Source organism: Ovis aries, chromosome X (assembly GCF_016772045.2).
Source record: "Ovis aries strain OAR_USU_Benz2616 breed Rambouillet chromosome X, ARS-UI_Ramb_v3.0, whole genome shotgun sequence".
Classification (NCBI taxonomy): Eukaryota; Metazoa; Chordata; class Mammalia; order Artiodactyla; family Bovidae; genus Ovis; species Ovis aries.
In genome coordinates, this window is record NC_056080.1 from 58,721,827 (window position 1) to 58,746,559 (window position 24,733).

The 24,733-nt window shown below is 39.3% G+C and overlaps 1 protein-coding gene across 1 annotated transcript in view; it reads right to left on the reverse strand.

The window, feature by feature from the left end:
• Positions 1 to 24,733, reverse strand: part of EDA2R (ectodysplasin A2 receptor) — a 103,240-nt gene that overhangs the window by 68,963 nt on the left and 9,544 nt on the right. The window contains exon 2 of the mRNA XM_012106827.5: positions 18,838 to 18,934. Coding sequence (XP_011962217.1) covers positions 18,838 to 18,924 — 87 coding nt within the window. The 5' untranslated portion in view covers positions 18,925 to 18,934. The remainder of the gene's footprint in view (positions 1 to 18,837; positions 18,935 to 24,733) is intronic.

Sequence of the window (24,733 nt, forward strand, 5' to 3'; positions counted from 1 at the left end):
CTCCTCTTTCACTTTCATCAAGAGGCTTTTTAGTTCCTCTTCACTTTCTGCCATAAGAGTGGTGTCATCTGCATATCTGAGGTTATTGATATTTCTCCCGGCAATCTTGATTCCAGCTTGTGTTTCTTCCAGTCTAGCATTTCTCATGATGTACTCTGCATATAAGTTAAATAAGCAGGGTGACAATATACAGCCTTGACGTACTCCTTTTCTTATTTGGAACCAGTCTGTTGTTCCATGTCCAGTTCTAACTGTTGCTTCCTGGCCTGCATACAGATTTCTCAAGAGGCAGGTCAGGTGGTCTGGTATTCTCATCTCTTTCAGAATTTTCCACAGTTTATTGTGATCCACAGAGTCAAAGGCTTTGACATAGTCAACAAAGCAGAAATAGATGTTTTTCTGGAACTCTCTTGCTTTTTTGATGATCCAGCAGATGTTGATAATTTGATCTCTGGTTCCCCTGCCTTTTCTAAAACCAGCTTAAACATCAGGGAGTTCACAGTTCACGTATTGCTGAAGCCTGGCTTGGAGCATTTTGAGCATTACTTTACTAGCGTGTGAGATGAGTGCAATTGTGCCATAGTTTGAGCATTCTTTGGCATTGCCTTTCTTTCGGATTGGAATGAAAACTGACCTTTTCCAGTCCTGTGGGCAGTGCTGAGTTCTGCAAATGTGCTGGCATATTGAGTGCAGCACTTTCACAGCATCATCTTTCAGGATTTGAAATAGCTCAACTGGAATTCCATCACCTCCACTAGCTTTGTTCTTAGTGATGCTTTCTTAGGCCCACTTGACTTCACATTCCAGAATGTCTGGCTCTAGATGAGTGCACCATCGTGATCATCCAGGTCATGAAGATCTTTTTTGTACAGTTCTTCTGTGTATTCTTGCCATCTTCTGCTTCCGTTAGGTCCATACCATTTCTGTCCTTTATTGAGCCCATCTTTGCATGAAATATTCCCTTGGTATCTCTAATTTTCTTGAAGAGATCTCTAGTCTTTCCCATTCTTCTGTTTGCCTCTATTTCTTTGTGGGACCTAATTAAACTTAAAGCTTCAGCACAACAAAGGAAACTATAAGCAAGGTGAATAGACAGCCTTCAGAATGGGAGAAAATAATAGCAAATGAAGCAACTGACAAACAACTAATCTCAAAAATATACAAGCAACTCCTGAAGCTCAATTTCATAAAAATAAATGACCCAATCAAAAATGGGCTCAAGAAATAAACAGACAGATCTCCAAAGAAGACATACAGATGGATAACAAACACATGAAAAGATGCTCAGCATTAGTCAGTATCAGAGAAATGCAAATCAAAACCACAATGAGGTACCATTTCACTCCAGTCAGAATGGCTGCCTTCCAAAAGTCTACAAGCAATAAATGCTGGACAGGGTGTGGAGAAAAGGGAACCCTCTTACACTTGGTGGGAATGCAAACTAGTATAGCCACTATAGAGAACAGTGTGGAGATTCCTTTAAAAACTGGAAATAGAACTCCCTTATGACCCAGCAATCCCACTTCTGGGCATATACACCGAGGAAACCAGAATTGAAAGAGACACGTGTATCCCATGTTCATTGCAGCACTGTTTATAATAGCCAGGACATGGAAGCAACCTAGATGTCCATCAGCAGATGAATGGATAAGAAAGCTGTAGTACATATACACAATGGAGTATTACTCAGCCTTTAAAAAGAATACCTTTGAATCAGTTCTAATGAGGTGGATGAAACTGGGGCCTATTATAAAGTGAATTAAGCCAGAAAGAAAAACACCAATGAAGTATACTAATGCATATATATATATATATATATATATATATATATATATATATGGAATTTAGAAAGATGGTAACGATAACCCTGTATGTGAGAGAGCAAAATAGACACAGATGTATAAAACAGTCTTTTGGACTCCGTGGGAGAGGGAGAGGCCGGGAGGATTTGGGGGAATGGCATTGAAACCTGTATTATATCATATAAGAAATGAATCTCCAGTCCAGGTTCAATGCATGATACAGGATGCTTGGGACTGGTGCACTGGGATGACCCAGAGGGATGGTACGGGGAGGGAGGTGGGAGTGAGGTTCAGGATGGGGAACACCTGTACACCCGTGGTGGATTCATGTTAATGTATTGCAAAACCAATACAATATTGTAAAATAATTAGCCTCCAATTAAAATAAATGAATTTTAGTTATAATAATAATAATGTTAATAAATAAATGATAAATGTTTTTTAAAAAGAATATTTTATGGTACTTGAGATATGGCATAACATTGTTGCTAGTTAATGGCTATATTGCATGGTAATATGTATAATTTTAAGTTCTCATTTTTACTTTAACTATACTATTTTGGTTAAAAGTATTTTCCTAAAAAAAAAAGAAAAAGAAGAAAAATATGGGTATATACAATCAACTGTCCTCATGAGTTTTATAAAGTGTGTTTGCTGTTTAAAAGAAAAATCTTAAAATTATGTGATACTCATAGCAATGATATTTGTCAGTGAGAAAGTAAAGGAACCTAAGTAGAATTAATGTTTCCATACTGTACTCAAAAAATGATGAAATGTTGATACTAGTGGAGAGTGTTAATTCACATGTGTGTAATACAGTTAATCCACTCTAAGTCCACTATATACCAATGAGTTCCATTCTGAGAGCATGTTCATTAAGTCCAATTTGTCTGTAAGTCCAACAAAGTTAGCATAGGTACCCAGTTGGCTATACAGTACTGTACTGTCATAGGTTTATAATACTTTTCACACAAATACATAAAAACAAAAAATAAAGAAAACATTTTAAATCTTACTGTATATCACCTTGAAAAGTATAGTAGTACAGTACAACAGCTGGCACACAGGGGTTGCTATCTATTGAATGGGCAAGATTTAATGACTGGACAGGGAGAGGAGGTGTGAGATGGTAGAGATAAAGGATTGTCAGCAATAAGAGATGGAGGGCAAGCTGCAATTTCACTCACATCTGATACTGATGGAACACATACTTGCATCTTTGAAAATTCACAACTTGAAGGTTCATATGTAGGGGACTTAGCATACCCAGAATGATGTCGAAGAAAGCTATACAAAATTATTACAAATAAATCAAGATGGAATCCTAAAAATTTGTTCAAGAAATCCACAGGGAGGCAAGGAATGACACATGGAAGAACAAGAAACAGAAAAAAATGGATAAAATGGCAGATTTAGGGTCTAACATATCAACAGTTACTATAAATATAAAAAATTTAGTACACCAATTAAGAGCTGAGATTGGCACAGTGTATAAAATAAACACTATCAAATTGCCCTCAGTAAGAATTTCAGGGATGGCTTCAAGATGATGGAGGAATAGAATGGGGAGAGCACATTTTCCCCTACAAAAGATCACCTCTACCACATCAAAAGATCATCTCCATGTGGAACAATTCCACCAAACAACTTCTGAACATTGGCAGAGGACCCCAAATGTCCAGAATGGCAAAACAATCTCCTCAGAATTAGGGGTTATGTCTTCTGTGCTGTGTAGCCTGAGAAGTCTTGATGCTACTGTAAGAGGTTGGGCCTGAACCCCAGAGGAAGTAGACTCAACTCCAGTTCTTTGAACCATCAGAGAACTCCCAAAGCCATGGAACATTAATAGATGAGAGCCCACCCAAAGGCCTCCATACCTAGACTGAGACCAAACTCCACCAAGAGCCAGCAAGCTCCCAGTGCAGCATGCCCCATGCCAATCCTCCAGCAAAACAGGAACACAATGCTGAATATTAGCAGACAGGGTGCCCAAAGCCATAGCAAACCCATAAACACCCCAAAACTCACTCCTGGACACTGCAAAGCCCTCCAGAGAGAAGAGAACTAGTTCTATCCAACAGAACACCGGCACAAGTCCCCCCACCCATGAAACTTTCACAAGGCACTGGTCCAACCCCACCCATGGGCAGCAGACTCCACAATTAGGGGGAACTACCACCCTCCAGCCTGCAGAAAGTAGACCCTAAACACAGCAAACTAAACAAAATGAAAAGACAGAAAAATTCACAGCAGTTGAAGGAACATGGTAAAAATGCAAATGATCAAACAAATGAGGAGGAGATAAGGAATCTACCTGAAAAATAATTTAGAATAATGATAGGAAAGATGATCCAAAATCTTGACAACAAAATAGAGTCATGGATAAATAGATTGGAAGCATGGATTGAGAAGATACAAAAAGTGTTTAACAAGGACCTAGAAGAATTAATGAATAAACAGTCAACAATGCAATAACTAAGAGTAAAAATATGGTGGAGGAAACCAACAGTAGCGTAATGGAGGCAGAAGAATAGATAAGAGAACTGGAAGACAGAATGGTGCAAATAAATGAAGCAGAGAGGAATAAAGAAAAAAGAATAAAAGAAATGAAGATAGCATGAGACCACTGAAACACCATTAAGCATCCCATCTTTTGAATCATAGGTGTCCCAGAAGAAGATAAAAGGAAAGGGCATAAGAAAATATATGAGATTATAGCTGAAAACTTCCCTAAAATAGGGAAGGAAATAACCATCCCCAAAGCCCAGAGAGTCCCAGGCAGGATAAGCTCAAGGAGAAACATGTCAAGACACATATTAATCAAACTAATAAAAATTAAACACAAATATTAAAAGCAGTGAGGGAACAGCAACAAATAACACACAAGGGGATCCCCATAAGGTGAATGACTGAATTTCAACACCAGCTTTGCAGGCCAGGAAGGAATGGCAGGAATACTTAAAGTAATGAAAGGGAAAAATCTACAGCCAGGATAATTCTATTCAGCAAGGATCTCATTCAGATGTGAAGGAGCAATCAAAAGCTTTACATACAAGCAAAAGCTAAGAGAATTCAGCACCACCAAACCAGTGCTTCAACAAATGATAAAGGAACTTCTCTAGATAGTAAACACAGAAAAGGCCCATAAAAACAAATCCAAAACAGAATAACAAAAAATAAACACAGTATTAAACTCAAAACAATAAAGTAAATGGTAATGGGGTCATACTTACCAATAACTACCTTAAATGTAAATGGGCTAAATGCTCCAAGAAAAAGACATAGATTGGCCATATAGATACAGAAACAAGACTCCCATATATGGTGTCTACAAGAGATTCACCTCAAACCTAGGGACACACATAGACTGAAAGTGAGGGGCTGGAAAAAGATATTCTATACAAAAAGAGATCAAAAAGAAGCAGAAGTAGTAATACTCATATCAGATAACATAGACTTTAAAATAAAGCCTGTTTTAAGAGATAAAGAGGGACATTGCATAATGATCAAGATATCAATCCAAGAAGAAGACAATTATAAATATATATGCATCCAATGTAGGGGTACTTCAATCCATAAGGCAAATGATAACAACTATTAAAGGGGAAATTGACAGCAACACAGTATAATGGAGGCCTTTAATAAATACTCCACCCACACCAATGGACAGATCATCTAGACAGAAAATTAATAAGGAAATACAAGCTTTAAATGACACATTGGAGCAGTTGGGCCTAACATATCTACAGGGCATTTAATCCAAAACCGATAGATTTCACTTTTTTTCTCAAGTGCACATGGAACATTCTTCAGGATAGATCACATCCTGGACCATAAATCAAGCCCTGTTAATTAAAAAAAAAAACTGAGATAATTTCAAACATCTTTCCTGATCATTATGCAGTAAGATTAGATATCAACTACAGGAAAAAAAGACTATAAAAAGTACAAACACATGGAAGATAAACAACACAGTTTTGAATAACCAATAGATCACTGAAGATATGAGAAAGTAAATCAAAATATGCATATAAACAAGTGAAAGTGAAAACACGACTACTCAAAACCTACAAGATGCAGTAAAAGCAGTGCTAACAAGGAAGTTCTTAGCAATACAAGCTTACCTCAAGAAACAAGGGATACATCAAATAAATAACCTAACATTACACCTAAAGCAACTAGAAAAAGAAAAACTAAAAACCCCCAAAGTTACTAGAATGAAAGAAATCAGAAATATCAGAGCAGAAATAACTGAAAAAGAAATGAAGGCAGCTATAGCAAAGATCTGGAGAAGGCAATGACAACCCACTCCAGTACTCTTGCCTGGAAAATCCCATGGACAGATGAGCCTGGTAGGCTGCAGTCCATGGGGTCGCTAAGAGTTGGGCACGACTGAGCGACTTCACTTTCAGTTTTCACTTTCATGCATTGGAGAAAGAAATGTCAACCCACTCCAGTGTTCTTGCCTGGAGAATCCCAGGGATGAGGGAGCCTGGTGTGCTGCCGTCTATGGGGTTGCACAGAGTCAGACATGACTGAAGCAACTTAGCAGTAGCAGCAGTATAGCAAAGATATATAAAACTAAAAGCTGGTTCTTTATGAAGATAAACAAAATGGACAAACTCATCAAGAAAACACAGGGAGAAGACCCAAATCAATAAAATTAGAAATGAAAACAGAGAAGTTACCACAGACAAATCAGAAACACAAAGGATCATAAAAGACTGCTACAAGCAACTATATGCCAATAAAATGGACAACTTGGAAGAAATGGGCAAATTCTTAGAAAAATATAGCCCTCTAAAACTGAACCAGGAAGAAATAGAAAATATGAACAGACCAATCACAAGCATGGAACTCAAAACTGTAAACAAAAATCTTCCTAACAAACAAAAGCCCAGGACCAGATGGCTTCACAGTTAATTTATACCAAAAATTTAGAGAAGAGCTAACACTTATCCTACTCAAACTCTTTCAGAAAGTTTCAGGGTAAGGAAAACTGCAAAACTCATTCTATGAGGCCACTATCACCCTAATACCAAAACCAGACAAAGATGACACACACACACACAAAAATTACAGGCTAATGTCACTGTTGAACATAGATGAAAAAATCATCAACTAAATTCTAGCAAACAGAATTCAATAACATATTAAAAAGATCATACATCATGATCAGGTGGGCTTTACTGCAGGGATGCATGGATTCTTCTATATATGCAAATCAAACACTGTGATATACCATGCTAACAAACTGAAAGATAAAACCAAGATGATCATCTTAGTAGAGGAAGACTTTGACAAAATTCAATACCCATTATGATAAATACTCTCCAGAAAGTAGGCACGGAAGAAACATACCTCAACATATTAGAGACCATATACAACAAACATATAGCAAACACTATCCTCAATGGTGAAAAACTGAAAGCATTTCCTCTAAAATCAAGATGAAGGAGCCACTCTCACCATGACTATTCAACATAGTTTTGGAAGCCATAGCCACAGCAGTCAGAGAATTAAAGAAATAAAAGGAGTTCAGATTGGAAAAGAAGCAAAACTTCCATTGTTTGCAGATTACATGATTCTCTACACAGAAAACCTTAACGACACCACCAGACGATTACTAGAGCTAATTAATGAACGTAGTAAGGTCATAGAATATAAAATTAATACACAGAAATCCCTTGCATTCCTATACACTGACAATGAAAAATCAGAAAGAGAAATTAAGGAAACAATCTCATTCACCATTGCAACAAAATGAATAAAATACTTAGGAATAAATTTACCTAAAGAGAACACCTATATGCAGAAAACTATAAGACACTGATAAAAAAAAATCAAAGATGACACAAACAAATAGAGAGACACACCATGTTCTTGGACTGGAAGTATCAATATAATGAAAATGACTATACTACCCAAAGCAATCTATAGACTCAATGCAACCCCTATCAAACTATGACCTGTACTTCTCACAGAACTAGAACAAATAATTTCACAATTTGTATGGAAATGCAAAACACCTTGAATAGCCAAAGCAATTTGCGAAAGAAGAACTGAGCTAGAGCAATCAACCTTCCTGATTTCAGACTATACTACAAAGCTAAAATCATCAAGATAGTATAGTACTGGCAAAACCCAGAAACATGCACCAGTGGAACAAGATAGAAAACCCAAAGATAAACCCATACACCTATGGACACCTTACCTTTGACAAATGAGGCAAAAAAAAAAAAAATACACTGGAGAAAATAGTGTCTTCAACAAGTGTTGCTGGGAAAATTGGTCAACGATGTGTAAAAGAATGAAATTAGAACATTTCCTAACATCATACACAAAAATAAACTCAAAATGGATTAAACATCTAAATGTAAGACCAAAAACTATACAGGCAGAACACTCTCTGACATAAATCAACACAAGATCCTATATGACCCACCTCTTAGAGTAATGGAAATAAAAACAAAAATAAACAAATGGAACCTAATTAAAAGCTTTTGCAAAATGAATGAAAACTGTAAGCACAGTGAAAAGACAACCCTCAGAATGGGAGAAAATAATAGCAAATAAAACAAGTGACAAAGAGTTAATCTCCAAAATGTACAAACAGCTCATGTACCTCAATACCAGAAAAACAAATAATCCAATCAAAAAGAGGGCAGAGGATCTAAACGGACATGTCTCCAAAGACATACACACGAAAAGATGCTCAACAGCACTCATTATTAGAGAAATGCAAATCGAAGCTACAATGCGTTATCATTTCCCAAATGCCAACAGAGGTCCCTATAGTCAAATTGTGTTTTTTTTTTTTTCCAGTAGTCATGTATGTATGTGAGAACTGGATCATAAAGAAGGTTCAGCACTGAAAAACTGATGCTTTCAAACTGTGGGGCTTGAGAAGACTCTTGAAAATCACTTGGACTGCAAGGAGATCAAACCAGTCAACCCTAAAGGAAATCAACCCAAAATATTCATTGGAAGGAGTGATGCTAAAGCTGAAACTCCAGAATTCTGGCCACCTGATGTGAAGAGCCGACTCATTGGAAAAGACCCTGATGCTGGAAAGCCTGAGGGCAGGAGGAAAAAGGGGCGACAGAGAATGAGATGATTGGATAGCACCACCGACTCAATGGACTTGAGTTTGAGCATAGTCTGGGAGTTGAAGGACAGGGAAGCCCGGTGTGCTGCAATTCATGGGATCAAAGAGTCAGACACGACTTAACAAACAACAATATCATCTCATACCGGGCAGAATGCCACCATCAGAAAATCTACAAACAATAAATGTTGAGAGGGAGTGGAGAAAAGGGAACACTCTTACACTGTAGGTGGAAATGAAAATTGATACAACCACTATGGAGTACAGTATGGAGATTCCTTGAAAAACTGGAATAAAACTACCATGTGCCCAGCAATCCCAGTACTGGGCATATACCTTGAGGAAACCATAACTGAAAAAGACACATGTATCCCAATGTTCATATGGAAGCAACCTAGATGTCCATCATCAAATGAATGGATAATTAAGTTATGGTGCATATACACAAAGGAGTATTCAGTTCAGTTCAGTTCAGTCACTCGGTTGTGTCCAACTCTTTGCAATCCCGTGAATTGCAGCACGCCAGGCCTCACTGTCCATCACCAACTCCCGGAGTTCACTCAGACACATGTCCATCGAGTCAGTGATGCTATCCAGCCATCTCATCCTCTGTCGTCCCCTTCTCCTCCTGCCCCCAATCCCTCCCAGCATCACAGTCTTTTCCAATGAGTCAACTCTTTGCATGAGGTGGCCAAAGTACTGGAGTTTCAGCTTTAGCATCATTCCTTCCAAAGAACTAGTCAACTATAAAAAAGAACACATTTGAGTCAGTTCTAATGAGGTGGAAGAACATAGAGACTATTATACAGAGTGAAGTAAGGCAGAAAGAGAAAGACAAATATCATATATTAATGCACATATATGAAATCTTGAAAGATGGTACTGACAATCCTATGTGCAGTGCAACAAAGGAGACATAACATAAAGATGACACTTTTGGGAGGCGAGGTGGGATGATTTGAGAAAATAGCACTCAAATATACACATTCAGTTCAGTTCAGTTCAGTCGCTCAGTCGTGTCCGACTCTTTGCAACCCCATGAATCACAGCACGCCAGGCCTCCCTGTCCATCACCAACTCCTGGAGTTTACTCAGATTCACGTCCATGAAGTCAGTGATGCCATCCAGCCATCTCATCCTCTGTTGTCCCCTTCTTCTCCTGCCCCCAATCCCTCCCAGCATCAGAGTCTTTTCCAATGAGTCAACTCTGCACATGAGGTGGCCAAAGTACTGGAGTTTAAGCTTTAGCATCAGTCCTTCCAAAGAAGTCCTAGGGTTGATCTCCTTCAGAATGGACTGGTTGGATCTCCTTGCAGTCCAAGGGACTCTCAAGAGTCTTCTCCAACACCACAGTTCAAAAGCATCAGTTCTTCGGTGCTCAGCCTTCTTCACAGTCCAACTCTCACATCCATACATGACTACTGGAAAAATCATAGCCTTGACTAGACGGACCTTAGTCGGCAAAGTAATGTCTCTGCTTTTGAATGTGCTATCTAGGTTGGTCATAACTTTTCTTCCAAGGAGTAAGCGTCTTTTAGTTTCATGGCTGCAATCACCATCTGCAGTGATTTTGGAGCCCCCCAAAATAAAGTCTGACACTTTACCAAATGTGAAATAGATAGCCAGGGGAAGTTTCATCTATGATGCAGGGGATCCAAAGCTGGTGCTCTGTAACAACCTGAAGGCGGGTGGGTAAGGAAGCAGTTGGAAGGGAGGTTTAGGAGGGCAACGATACACATATGCCTATGGCCAATTCATGCTGATGTATGACAGAGGCCATTACAACATTGTAAATTAATTATCCTACAATTAAAATAAATTAATTAATTTTAAAAAGAATTTCTTAAATAGAAGTTTCATTTATTAAGAAATTAAAAGGGAAGAAAGTATCATGAAAAATTTATATTGAAAATTTTGTTTTCTAATGGGGAAACAAAGAAAACATGTTCAAATGATCATGTCCTCCCAAATTCTTTTCCTGCTAACTAGTTTTATAACAAGAAAAATATTGATCTTCTTAATTAATTTTACAAAGCTAGCACAGTTCTGATATAAATTTTGAGGCACAAGGGCTTCCCTGGTGCCTCAGACTATAAAGAATCTGTCTGCAATGCAGGAGTCCTGGGTTCGATCCCTGGGTTGGGAAGATCCCCTGGAGAAGAGACTAGCTAACCACTCCAGTATTCTTACCTGGAGAATTCCATGGATAGTGGGGCCTGGCAGGCTACCATCCATGGGGTCACAAAGAGTCATACACGACTGAGCAAGTAACACTTTTACTTCATTTTCAGCATAGTTCTGATATCAATTTTGATGCTGATAGTGTGCTTATTTATTATGCTGCTACTGCTAAGTCGCTTCAGTCATGTCCAACTCTGTGCGACCCAAAGACAGCAGCCGACCAGGCTCCCCCGTCCCTGGGATTCTCCAGGCAAGAACACTGGGGTGGGTTGCCATTTCCTTCTCCAATGCATCAAAGTGAAAAGTGAAAGTGGAGTCACTCAATCGTGTCCGACTCTTCAAGACCCCATGGACTGCAGCCTACCAGGCTCCTCCATCCATGGGATTTTCCAGGCAAGAGTACTAGAGTGGGTTGCCATTGCCTTCTCCAACTTATTTATTATACTTATTTATAAATAAGAGTGCTGCTGCTGCTGCTGCTAAGTCGCTTTAGTTGTGTCCGACTCTGTGCAACCCCAGAGATGGCAGCTCACCAGGCTCCGCCATCCCTGGGATTCTCCAGGCAAGAACACTAGAGTGGGTTGTCATTTCCTTCTCCAATGCATGAAAGTGAAAAGTGAAAGAAGTCGCTCAGTCGTGTCCAACTCTTAGCGACTCCATGAACTGTAGCCTACCAGGCTCCTCCGTCCATGGGATTTTCCAATACTTATTTATTATAAATAAAATAATAACTTATAAAACATAAGAGGGCATTTAACCCAAAATCACAATAAAAAATGCCTTATCCTGGGGATGGAAGATATTTTAATTTTGGAATTTATTAATATAGGTTATCAAATTAATATATCAATGATATATTCATTAAATAGTCAAGAGATAATGACAAAATGAAATAAAATTAAAACCAATTTTGATTTTTAAAAATATTATACATTATATAAAAGAGTTTTAAAATACTCCATATTCTGCTATATGAATTTCTAGTCAGGTGCCCTACTTGAATGAAGAATGAATGATAAACAGTGAGTAGAATAAGAAAACAAAAATTCAGAAACAGTTTACAACACTGCAAATAAACAAACACCAAAAGATGATATTTTCTACTATCAAATAAAAAAAGGAAAAACAAACAAACAAACAAAGTCCTCTCATGTTAGTAATTTAATGTGACAAAGGAAGACATAAAATAGATGATAGCCACATACATTATTTATGCTTGGTTAGGTTTCTGGGATATAAGAACTCCATTCACTATTGAAAATAATTGTAATTATAGTGGAAATTAGTAAAATAAAGAAAAAAAAGTGTTATCTGCTAATGTATTACAAGAATCTTAAAACTGAATGCATTATTTAGCTTGATCATTTTACTTCTAAAAATGTCCTGCTGGAAGAGTGTTGCTCTTCTCTAAAGATTTATTTACAATGATGTTTACAGTTCATCCTGAAGAAGGAAATGGCAACCAATTCTAGTATTCTTATATGGAGAAGTCCATGGACAGAGGAGCTTGGTGGGTTACAGACCATGGGGTCACAAAGAGTTGGACATGACAGAGTGACTAACACTTTACAGTTCATATGAGTGAACTTAAAAACTAAATAAAATAAATTATAAAAATAAGATTGTGTCAGATGCTGTTAGCTTCTTATCCAAAATTCATTGCTCATTTTCTTCCTTATTAACATAACATTTATTTCATTCTGGGTGGTAAAGTGACCAGTCTCAAGAACTGATTCTTAATTGGTCTTATTCTGTTGTGGCAATCTCATTTTTGTTTGCCAAGTACTCATGTCCTAGCATCAGATGCAATTTTGAGATACTTACAATGCCCACCTCTGGTTAATATGATACAAAAGATTCAAAAGGAAATCTGTTGGGGAGTTTCTAGGAAAATGTGTGTGTGTGCTAAGTCTCTTCAGTCGTGTCCAACTTTTTGTGATCCTATGGACTATAGCTCACCAGGCTCCTCTCTGTCCATGGTGTTCTCCAGGCAAGAATACTGGAGTGGGTTGCGATGCTCTTCTCCAGGGGATCTTCTCAACCCAGGGATCAAACCTGTGTCTCTTCTGTCTCCTGCATTAGGCAAGAACGTTCTTTACCACTAGTGCCACCTTCTCCCCTTACAATATTAAGCTGCTTTTTCCCCTGCCCCTTCTTCCTAACTTTGACTATGATGTAAGGATGTAATGCTTTCAGTTATGGTAACAACCAAAGGACCACAAGAATGAGGAAAAATTAGCAAGGTGCTTAGGATGTTGACAACATTCTGCCCAACCAACACCAAGTTTTCTTGCTTTCAGATTTCATTACATAAGTAAACGTGTTTATGGTTCAAGTCAGTGTTAAGTTTTATGTTATTTTTAACTTAGTACATCCTAACTGAATAAAAGATTAATTTGCCCACAGCAAAGCTGGGACTCAAATCCATGTGCATCTGCCTCATGTTTATTTTTACCGAACCATTGTGACTTTAAGCAAGACACATATCCTCTTTGAGTCTTAGTTTCATCATCTAAAATGGGGTTTATAATACCTTCTTGGTGGGAATGACAGCCAAATGAGATAATGCACATGAAAGCTCTTTACAAAGCACAGGCTGCTATACAAGCACAAGCTATTTATATGTAAAGTTGTTGGAAGAACACAGTATTGCCGTTAATTCATTTTTTTTCTGAGCTTTATAGTAGTGCTAAACAAATTACAACCAAAGAGATGCTTAGACAAATATACATTTCATCATGGGCTACTTTTTGAGAGTTTGGTAACAAATAACAGTTTGACAGAAAGACCTGTTTTTTTTCCCCTTGAAGAAGTTGAGGTTTTGTAAATATGGGTGACTTTAAAGGTAATGGCCATGTACATGACAGGAATACATCTAATACCTTGTTCTTATAAAAGTGCTGAGACTTTTGATTATGAAGATCAATGTGATATTTAAAATAGATTTTTGTCAAACCAAGTAGCTTATTCCATTGGGCCCATCCTAATGTCCAGCATGACCGAACTCTTGGTGATCATTCCTTGGTCTTGGGATCCCTTATAAACCATGTGGGTACCCCACTGTGGTATAGAATGTTATGTGTAGAGGAGTTAAAATTAGAATTAGTGCTTTTTTCTTGATATCACTGGGCCTTAGTCTCTATTTGCAAAATAGGTAGAAAAGAGGCAGGCTAAATAATTACTACATTTTGTTTCAGTCAGGGGATCATGCCACTCTCCAACCTGTGAAGTGAAGTGATAGTTGCTCAGTTGTGTCCGACTCTTTTGTGACTCTTGGACTGTAGTCTGCCAGGCTTTTTGTCCACGAAATTCTTCAGGCAAGATTACTAAAGTGGGTTGCCTTTCCCTTTTCCATAGGATCTTCCTGATCCAAGGATCAAACCAGGGCCTCATGCATTGCAGGCAGATTATATACCATCTGAGCTTCCAGGGAAGCTCAAACCTAAAGCTCTCCGAAGGATTCCTGGTGCACTTAAAAAAAAGTTTCTCATCATAAACTTGAAGAGTCCCCATGATTTGGCCAATATCTCTCTCCAAGACCTCATTATGTACTACTCTGTCTCTCACCCAACAATCATCAGCTGTACTTATATTCTTCCTCTTCTTTGAACATTCCTAGTTCACTCTCATCTTGGAATTCTGCACTAGTTCTATCCTCTTCCCAGAAGGCACCTCCTTAAAAAGGCATTCCTGTACTACATGATAGGAGCTAAACATAGGAGTCACTCTGTATAAGATCACTGTAATTTAATTCTTATCATACTTCCATATCTATGTATGTATCTTATTCACTGTTTCACTAATTGACCTATGACTGATTCATGTGGAGGTTTGACAGAAAACAGCAAAATTCTGTAAAGCAATTATCCTTCAATAAAAAATAAATAAATTTAGAAAAAAAAAGGTAAGGTTGGTGAAGGCAAAAAAAATTTGTTTTGCCACATCCACAGTGCCTAAAACCATGCCTGCCAGTTTATAGATGTTTAAACTATTCCCCACCCCTGCAAAAAATGCAAACAGGCAAAATGGTTGTTTGAGGAGGCCTTATAATCACTGAGAAAGGAAGAGAAGCACAAAGCAAAGAATAAAGAGAAAAATATGCCCAACTGAATGCAGAGTTTCAGAAAATGGCAAGGAGAGATAAAAAAGACTTTTTAAGTGAACAATGCAAAGAAACAGAGAAAACAATAGAATTGGAAAGAGTAGAGATCTCTTCAAGAAAATTAGAGATACCAAGGGAATATTTAATGCAAGTGTTAGTCACTCAGTCATGTCTGGCTCTTTGCAACCCCATGGACTGTAGCCTACCAGATTCTTCTGTCCATGAGATTCTTCAGGCAAGAATACTGGAGTGGGTTGCCATTCCCTTCTCCAAAGATGGACACAATAAAGGACAGAAATGGTATGGACCTCAGAGCAGCAGAAGAGATTAAGAAGAGGTGGCAAGAAAACACAGAAGAACTATACAGAAAAGGTCTTAATGACTTGGATAACCGCAATGGTGTGACCACTCACCTACAGCCAGAGATCCTAGATTGTGAAGTCAAGTAGGCCTTAGGAAGCATTAGTAGAAACAAATCTAGTGGAGGTGATGGAATTCCAGTGGAGCTATTTCAAATCCTGAAAGATGATGCCATTAAAGTGCTACACTTAATATGCCAGCAACTTGGGAAAACCCAGCACTGTCCACTGGACTGGAAAAGGTCAGTTTTCATTCCAATCACAAAGAAGGGCAATGTGAAAGAATGTTCAAACTACCACACAATTGCACTCGTTTCACATGCTAGCATGGTGATGCTCAAAATAATTCAAGCTAGGCCCCAACAATACAACTGATAACTCCCAAATGTACAAGATGGATTTAGAAAAGGCAGAGGAACCAGAGACCAAATTGCCAACCTCTGTTGGATCATGGAAAGAGCAAGGAAATCTAGTAAAACATCTACTTCTGCTTCATTGACTATACTAAAGCCTTTGACTGTGTGGATCACAACAAACTGTGGAAAATTCTTAAAGAGATGAGAGTACCACACCACCTTACTTGCCTCCTGAAAAACCTGTATGCAGACCAAAAAGCAACAGCTAGAACCGGACATGGAACAATGAACTCGTTCCAAATAGGGAAAGGACTATGTCAAGGCTGTATATTGTCACCCAGCTTATTTAACTTATATACGGTCAGTTCAGTTCAGTCACTTAGTCATGTTGAACTCCTTGCAACCTCATGGAATGCAGCATGCCAGGGTTCCCTGTCCATCATCAACTTCCAGAGCTTGCTCAAGCTCATGTCCACTGAGTCAGTGATGCCATCCAACCATCTCATCCTCTGTTGCCCCCTTCTCCTCCTGCCTTCAATCTTTCCTAGCATCACAGTCTTTGCTAATGAGTTAGTCCTTCCCATTAGGTGCCCAAAGTACATCATGTGTACAGATATACAGAGTGCATCATGTGAAATGTTGGGCTGGATGAAGCTCAAGCTGGAATCAAAATTACCAAGAGAAATACCAATACCCTCAGATATGCAGATGACACAACCCTAATGGCAGAAAGCAGAGAGGAACTAAATAGCCTCTTGATGAAAATGAAAGAGGACAGTGAAAACGCTGGCTTAAAACTCAGCATTCAAAAAACTAAGATCATACCATCCAGTCCCACTCAGTTCAGTTCAGTTCAGTTCAGTCGCTCAGTAGTGTCCGACTCTTTGCGACCCCATGAATCGCAGCACGCCAGGCCTCCCTGTCCATCACCAACTTGCGGAGTTCACTCAGACTCACATCCATCGAGTCGGTGGTGCCATCCAGCCATCCCATCATCCGCCATCCCCTTTTCCTCCTGCCCCCAATCCCTCCCAGCATCAAAGTCTTTTCCAATGAGTCAACTCTTCGCATGAGGTGGCCAAAGTATTGGAGTTTCAGCTTTAGCATCAGGCCTTCCAGAGAACACCCAGGACTGATCTCCTTTAGAATGGACTGGTTGGATCTCCTTGCAGTCCAAGGGACTCTCAAGAGTCTTCTCCAAAATCACAGTTCAAAAGCATCAATTCTTTGGTGCTCAGCTTTCTTCACAGTCCAACTCTCACATCCATACATGACTACTGGAAAAACCATAGCCTTGACTAGACGGACCTTAGTCGGCAAAGTAATGTCTCTGCTTTTGAATATGCTATCTAGGTTGGTCTTAACTTTTCTTCCAAGGAGTAAGCATCTTTTAATTTCATGGCTGCAATCACCATCTGCAGTGATTTTGGAGCCCAGAAAAATAAAGTCTGATACTGTTTCCACTGTTTCTCCATACATTTCCCATGAAGTGATGGGACCATATGTCATAATCTTCATTTTCTGAATGTTGAGCTTTAAGCCAACTTTTTCACTCTCCTCTTTCACTTTCATCAAGAGGCTTTTTAGTTCTTCTTTACTCCAGTCCTATTACTTCATGTCAAATAGATGGAGAAACAATGAAAACAGTGACATACTTTATATTCTTGGGTTCCAAAATCACTGTGGACAGTGACTGCAGAAATTAAAAGACGTTTGCTCCTTGGAAGAAAAGCTATGACAAACCTAGCCAGCATATTATAAAGCAGAGACGCCACTTTGCTGATTAGGTTCATATAGTCAAATCTGTTTTTTTTTTTTTCCCAGTAGTCATGTATGGATGTGAGCATTGGACCATAAAGAAGCCTGAGCACTGAAGACTTGATGCTTCTGCACTGTGGTGTTGGCAAAGACTCATGAGAGTCCCTTGGACAGCAAGGAGATCAAACCAGTCAACCTTAAAGGAAATCAACCCTGAATATTCACTGGAAGGACTGATGCTGAAGCTCCAATAATTTGGCCACCTGATGTGAAGAGTCCACTCATTGTAAAAGACCTTGATGCTGGGAAAGATTGAGGGTAGGAGAAGAATGGGGTGACAGAGGATGAGATGTTTGGATGGCATCATTGGCTCAATGGGTATGAGTTTGAGCAAACTCAGGAGATAGTGAAGGACAGGGATATGGAAGCTTGGTGTGCTGTAGTCCATGGGGTCGCAAAGAGTAGGACATGACCTAGCAACTGAATAACAATGAACAAAACCAGTGATTGCTAAATTAACAGGCAACTGCAGAAAATATGTGATTGTGAAAAAAAATTGCTGGCTGTCTGCTCCCAAACTTTGTGTCCCAAACTTCAGTCTCAATTTAATACCAACCTCAGTTTCTGGGACTAACAGGGACCTGAAGCAGAAACAATTAAGCAGCTCTACAAATCAGGATTGAATATAAAATTCCTGCCTTGTGGGTTGTTTTGTTACCAACTGGGATTCTAGACCCTTCCTAGTTCCCCCATCTTTCAGTTTCCTCAGTGGCCCAGTCTCTCTATACAGAGGCCACATTTCAGCCTACTCAGTTCTTCTCTCTTTTCCATTCCCAAGACTTGATAGCTGGCCCCTGAACCCGAAATGAGTGGATCTTGCTTTAGTTGACATATGTCCATAATACTTAACAGCCTTCTTAAGCTTTTGCATTATATATCTCTTGAGATACTCCATTATCTCATGGAATCCTCCCCTGCCTCTGATGCTGCCAGGTTGAATTCTTAATGGAACTGTGACTGCTATTGTCATAATCTTTGGATTTCATATGCTTTATATGCTAAACCTATTAGCCACAGATAGGGTCGACTCTCCTAATCTTGGACTTTCTTGGTTGCCAGTCTGCTTTTCTAGGATGTAACAGAAATAAGTATCCTGACCAGGGGTACTTACCTTGGAGAGCTCTTGTCCAGGTCCACACAGTTGGCAAGTGACACACCGTCCCCATTGGTCCCAGTACTCATTTTCTTGGCAATCCATGGTGGGAAGGCTGTGGGCACAGAATACAATTATGGGACAAATGGAAAGGATCTCAAGGCAAGTAGTGGCTTCCATCTCAATTTGTTTATGGGCTTCTTGTCTATGGACCTGGGTTAGAAGGTTTGAGGAAGCCAACTCAAAACAGCTAATACCTATATAGCACTAACCATGTGCCAAGAATTCTTAAAAATGGTTTAAATGTAATAATTCAAGCTTTAAAACAACCATATCATGAATTATTATTAGCCTAATTTTGAATGTGTGAAAAATGAGGCATAAAGACCAAGGAATTCACCAATGTTCATACAGTTAGTGGCTGTAACACTTGCTGAACTGGAAAGAAAATGATAAGACAAGAAGCTGGTATCTGCCTAGGAACGAGTATAGCCAAAATCTCTCATATGTTACCAGCTATTAACAGTTTTGAAAGCACTTTCATACTCATTATATTTGATCCACACAACACCCATGTTGTAAGCAATATTATCCCTTTGTGGATGAGAAAGCTAAAGGATGGTTCTCTTTTGCCAAAACTGTCTCAAGTACCTTTGAAGACAACTAGCTGTTATTGCTTCTGTCCTTGGAAGCATGGGAGGGGAGAATGATCCAGCATGAAGAAATGTCCTGGTACATTAAAGTGCAGAGAAAAGGGAACACTGCTGAGATAACAGTTCTCAGAATACAAATGGTATAAGGCACTGGCATTAGCATTGGTCAAAGAGTTCGGAGATATCGGTTCTATCCTGATACAGGTTTGTTTAGGACTAATAAGTTTCCTCAGGATATGGGACTTCCAAGGTTGAACCTAGGACAGTCTCAGGTAAACTGGGATGGTTGGTCAACTTACTTGGATCTTCTTTCAATCTATGATTCTGTATGAGTCCCTTTACTTTTTCTGGCTTCAGTTACTTAATCTGAAGAAAGGGATTGGTACATTCCTTGCCTACCTTATATAGTCCTTGGAATGATTAAAGGAACTAAGGTCCATCAAAGCATTCTGAAGGATTTGGGAAGTTATACAAAATAAGATAGAGTTGAGTATACAGAGAGGTAATTTTCTACAAAGATGAATTTTAATGTAAGTAACTGATACATTGTTTAAAGAGAAAGGTGGGGTGAGGTTCTTTTGTTCACTCCTTAACCTCATACCACGGTGAACTTCAGGTGGTTTCTCAAAGTATATAAAATTCTAAATGTGTACTTCCAGTCAGAAGAGAGGAGAGTGTGTATGTATACCTTGTGCTAGATACCATCATTCCTCCCTTCAAAAGTCCCCAGTAGCAATGGAGTAAGTTTTCCTGTCTGGCATTCTTGCTTGAATGTACCTTTTCCCACGATCAACTGGGCCATTTTTTCCCATTTCTTCATTCAGAAGAAAGTAGGCTACAAAACCCATTTTTTACATAAGCTTAAGATGCTCCCGTCTGTTGTTTTTATTACTGACCCATAGTGTCAGCCTCAGTAGGCACACTCCCCTCCCTACCCCACATCGTGTCATTAGGAACAAGAACTATCAGTGGTCTTACAGCTATCATGACAAAAGAATTAAGTGTCATGGGCACAGGGCCAGAATACTGGTCTGGGCAACTCCCCTGTATCCTCTTCTTGCCCACAAAAACAGAAAATCATTGGCAGGAGCCAAAGAGCCCTTAAGATAAGCTCCCAATATAGGCATCTGAAATCTCCATAGCATCTGTTTCTGCCCTTTGGGTGTCTGAGACACTCTATTATATTTGGTATCCAGAGCCCCTTCCATCTAATAAATGTCATGTGGAATGAATCTTAACATGTCCCTCTAACCTTGGCTTTGAGACCTGTGAATAGGCAAGTTAGGTGTATGGCCAAATCCCCATATCAGGCTCCAGGGAATGAACATAGGCCTTTTTTTTCCTTCTATTTTGTCAAACTGTTTATCCCAAGCAAGCAAATTAAACTGTCTTTCACAATAAGTTTAACAAATTACCTTTTTTAAAGGGAAGCCACAATGACTGATCTGTTCTGAAGAAGTCATGGTTATGAGTAACATTGTCTAGTAATGGTTAAATTATTACCAAGGGACAAACTCAGGCCTATGTCAAGTTCTTCCCTGTGGTCAGCAGTGTCCTGTTGTAGATGTACTGCCTTTTTATTTTAAGAGAAGGTAAGAGAGAATAATTAAGTTTTGAGAAAATCAGAGCTACTCTGATGTGCCCTATAACTGCAGCTAGACACTCTTCCAAAGTATCCCAGAAGATACATCTGAATCCTCCAAACTGCTGTATAAGTCGGCAACATAGATGGATCTATAAAATTTTGACATATGTATGGATGTGTGCTAAGTCACTTCAGTCGTCACTGACTCTTTGCAATCCCATGGACTATATAGCCCACCAGGCCCCTCTGTCTCTGGTATTCTCCAGACAATAATACTGGAGTGGGTTGCCATGTCCTCCTTCAGGGGATTGTCATGAACCAGGAATATAACCCGCAGCTCCTGTGTCTCCTGCATCGCAGGCAGATTCTTACCATTGAGCCACCAGGGAATATACACATACAAATGCTTTCAGATAAAGATACAAAACCTTTTCATTACCTCAGCAGACTCTCTCATCCCCCTTCCCAGTCAATGCCATTTCCTTCTCTGAAGTAATTTCTATTCTGACTTCTATCACCATTATTAGTTTAACCTGTCCTTGAATGTCATGTAAATTTGATTCATATGAGAGCCCTCTTTTGTTTCTGGCTTTCTTTATTCAATACAACATCTGTGAGATTTACCCATAACATGTATAGCAACATTTATTCCTTCTTTTATTATTATTATTTTTATTATTTTTAATTTTACTTTATTTAACTTAACAATACTGTATTGGTTTTGCCATACATCAACATGAATCTTCCATGGGTGTACACATGTTCCCAATCCTGTACCCTCCTCCCACCTCCCTCCCCATACCATCTCTCTGGGTCATCCCAGTGCAACAGCCCCAAGCACCCTGTATCCTGCATCAAACCTAGACTGGGGATTCGTTTCTTATATGATATTATACATGTTTAAATGCCATTCTCCCAAATCATCCCACCCTCTCCCTCTCCCACAGAATCCAAAAGACTGTTCTATACATCTGTGGCTCTTTTGCTGTCTCGCATACAGGGTTATCATTACCATCTTTCTAAATTCCATATATATGTGTTAGTATACTGTATCGGTGTTTTTCTTTCTGGCTTACTTCACTCTGTATAATAAGCTCCAGTTTCATCCACCTCATTAGAACTGATTCAAATGTATTCTTTTTAATGGCTGAGTAATACTCCAAACATTTATTCCTTACCATTGCCGTGTTTGAATGAACTCCGGGTGTTGGTGATGGACAGGGAGGCCTGGTGTGCTGCGATTCATTGGGTTGCAAAGAGTCAGACATGACTGAGTGATTGAACTGAACTGAACTGAACTGAACTGAGGGAAGGAGAGAATGTGAAATAACTACTTAATGGGTACTGTCTGGAACTAGATAGTAGTGATGGTTGTGTGATTTGGTGAACATGTTAAAAAAAAACAGTGAACTGTACACTTTCAGTTCAGTTCAGTTCAGTCGCTCAATCGTGTCTGACTCTGCGACCCCATGAATCGCAGCACGCCAGGCCTCCCTGTCCATCACCAACTCTCGGAGTTCACTCAGATTCACATCCATCGAGTCAGTGATTCCATCCAGCCATCTCATCCTCTGTCGTCCCCTTCTCCTTCTGCCCACAATCCCTCCCAGCATCAGATTCTTTTCCAGTGAGTCAACTCTTTGCATGAGGTGGCCAATGTACAGAATGGACTGGTTGGATCTTCTTGCAGTCCAAGGGACTCTAAAGAGTCTTCTCCAAGTGAAGTTTATGACATGAGAATTATATTGCATAAACAAACCTAGTTCTTCAGCATTTCCTTTAATACCTTGAACTACCCTATATTATTCTATTAGACAATGCTTGTTATTCCCCAAATTAAAATTTAAAAACTTATTATGAATATTCTTATATATGCCTCCAAATGACTTTTTAATGCAAATTTATCTATTAAGTGCTGTTTGGGTTATTGATTGAGTTTAACCAGAGGGGCTGACAAGTGGTAAGATGACTAGAGTATTTCCTTATTTTGTCTGTCTCTGTCATGTGACTGTTCACCCTGTCTATCCTTTTGTCCTGATCCTGTTCCATTTGAAAAAAATAACCTAGAAAAATAAGAATGCAAGTTGACAGGGAAAAGGGTAAGCAATGAGGCTGACATTAATAGTAATTCCCACATGAGCTCATGGTGCCCTGAAAAATTGATGTTGCCAAGTTTCTGCTGATATTAGGTACTTAAACTATTGCCAGTGCAGCTGCCTTTGGCCACAGCTTGTGACTGCTGTTCTTCTCAACTTGCACATGCCTGTGGGATGAAACGTGCTTTCTCTATCTAGGACGGGTGGGCAAAACAGGATGACAGGTCTAAATTAAGAACTCAGGACTTCATGGAAGATATTTGCCTTGCCTGGGCTGTGCAGGAGATGTGAGATTAAAGAGGATGAGGAAGACAGCAGGTGGTCCATGCCCTGCCCATTCCTCTCCTTGTGAGCCTACCCAGTCACCCACATGCAGGGGACTGGCAAAAATCAAAGTAGTTGTTCAGTGTGGGCTTGAATAGTAATTTCTTTGAAAATCAAGCTTCTAATCTATGCAATGCCTTCATTATTTCCAGATGTTTGGCCTATAATCCAGATGTTGTTTCATCACTTGGTGCTGGCTCTCAGCCCTCTCTTTCTTGGCATGGCTCAGGGCCACTTCTATCCCAGCTTTCTCTTGCCCATAATCTGCTTCCAAACTATCAAACCTCTTATCTTCTTTCTGCCCACATATTTGTGAATTCTGCATTCCTCAGAATGGTGAGTGCTCCCAGGTCTAGCTCTGCTGTCAAAAGTGTATTCTTCCCCACTGCTGGACTCAAGGTCCCCAATCATACCATGAGGATTTGGTCAAATCTTTTACTAGTGATTCTCACCTAGTGCATCTTGGGAACTCCAAAAAACACATATATTTGGTTTGCATTTCTGAGATTCTGATGTATTTGGAATTTTTAAAAATTCAGGAGGTGATTCTCATGTACAGCCAACTTTTTTTAATTTTTTTTTTTTTACTTTATTTTGCTTTACAATACTGTATTGGTTTTGCCATACATTGACATGAATCCACCACGGGTGTACATGCGATCCCAAACATGAATCCCCCTCCCACCTCCCTCCCCACAACATCCCTCTGGGTCATCCTCGTGCACCAGCCCCAAGCATGCTGTATCCTGCATTGGACATAGACTGGTGATTCGATTCTTACATGATAGTATACATGTTTCAATACCATTCTCCCCAATCATCCCACCCTCTCTCTCTCCCTCTGAGTCCAAAAGTCCGCTATACACATCTGTGTCTTTTTTGCTGTCTTGCATACAGGGTCACTATTGCCATCTTTCTAAATTCCATATATACGTGTTAGTATACTGTATTGGTGTTTTTCTTTCTGGCTTACTTCACTCTGTATAATTGGCCAACTTTGAAAGTCATTGTTTGTTTTTTTCTGTTTTGGTTCCTTAACTCACCTTGTGCGATCTGAGTTCCCCAACCAGGGATCAAACCCAGGCCTCCAGCAGTGGAAGTTCAGAATCCTAACCAGTGGATAGTCAAGGAATTCCCTGAAAATAATTGTTTTAAGGCTCTTTTTGGCTCTTGTACATTTTGCCTGAATATTAGATGCAGTCATAAAAAGGACTTTATGTTCCATCACATTTAGAGGGAAGTTGATGAGGGAGTAA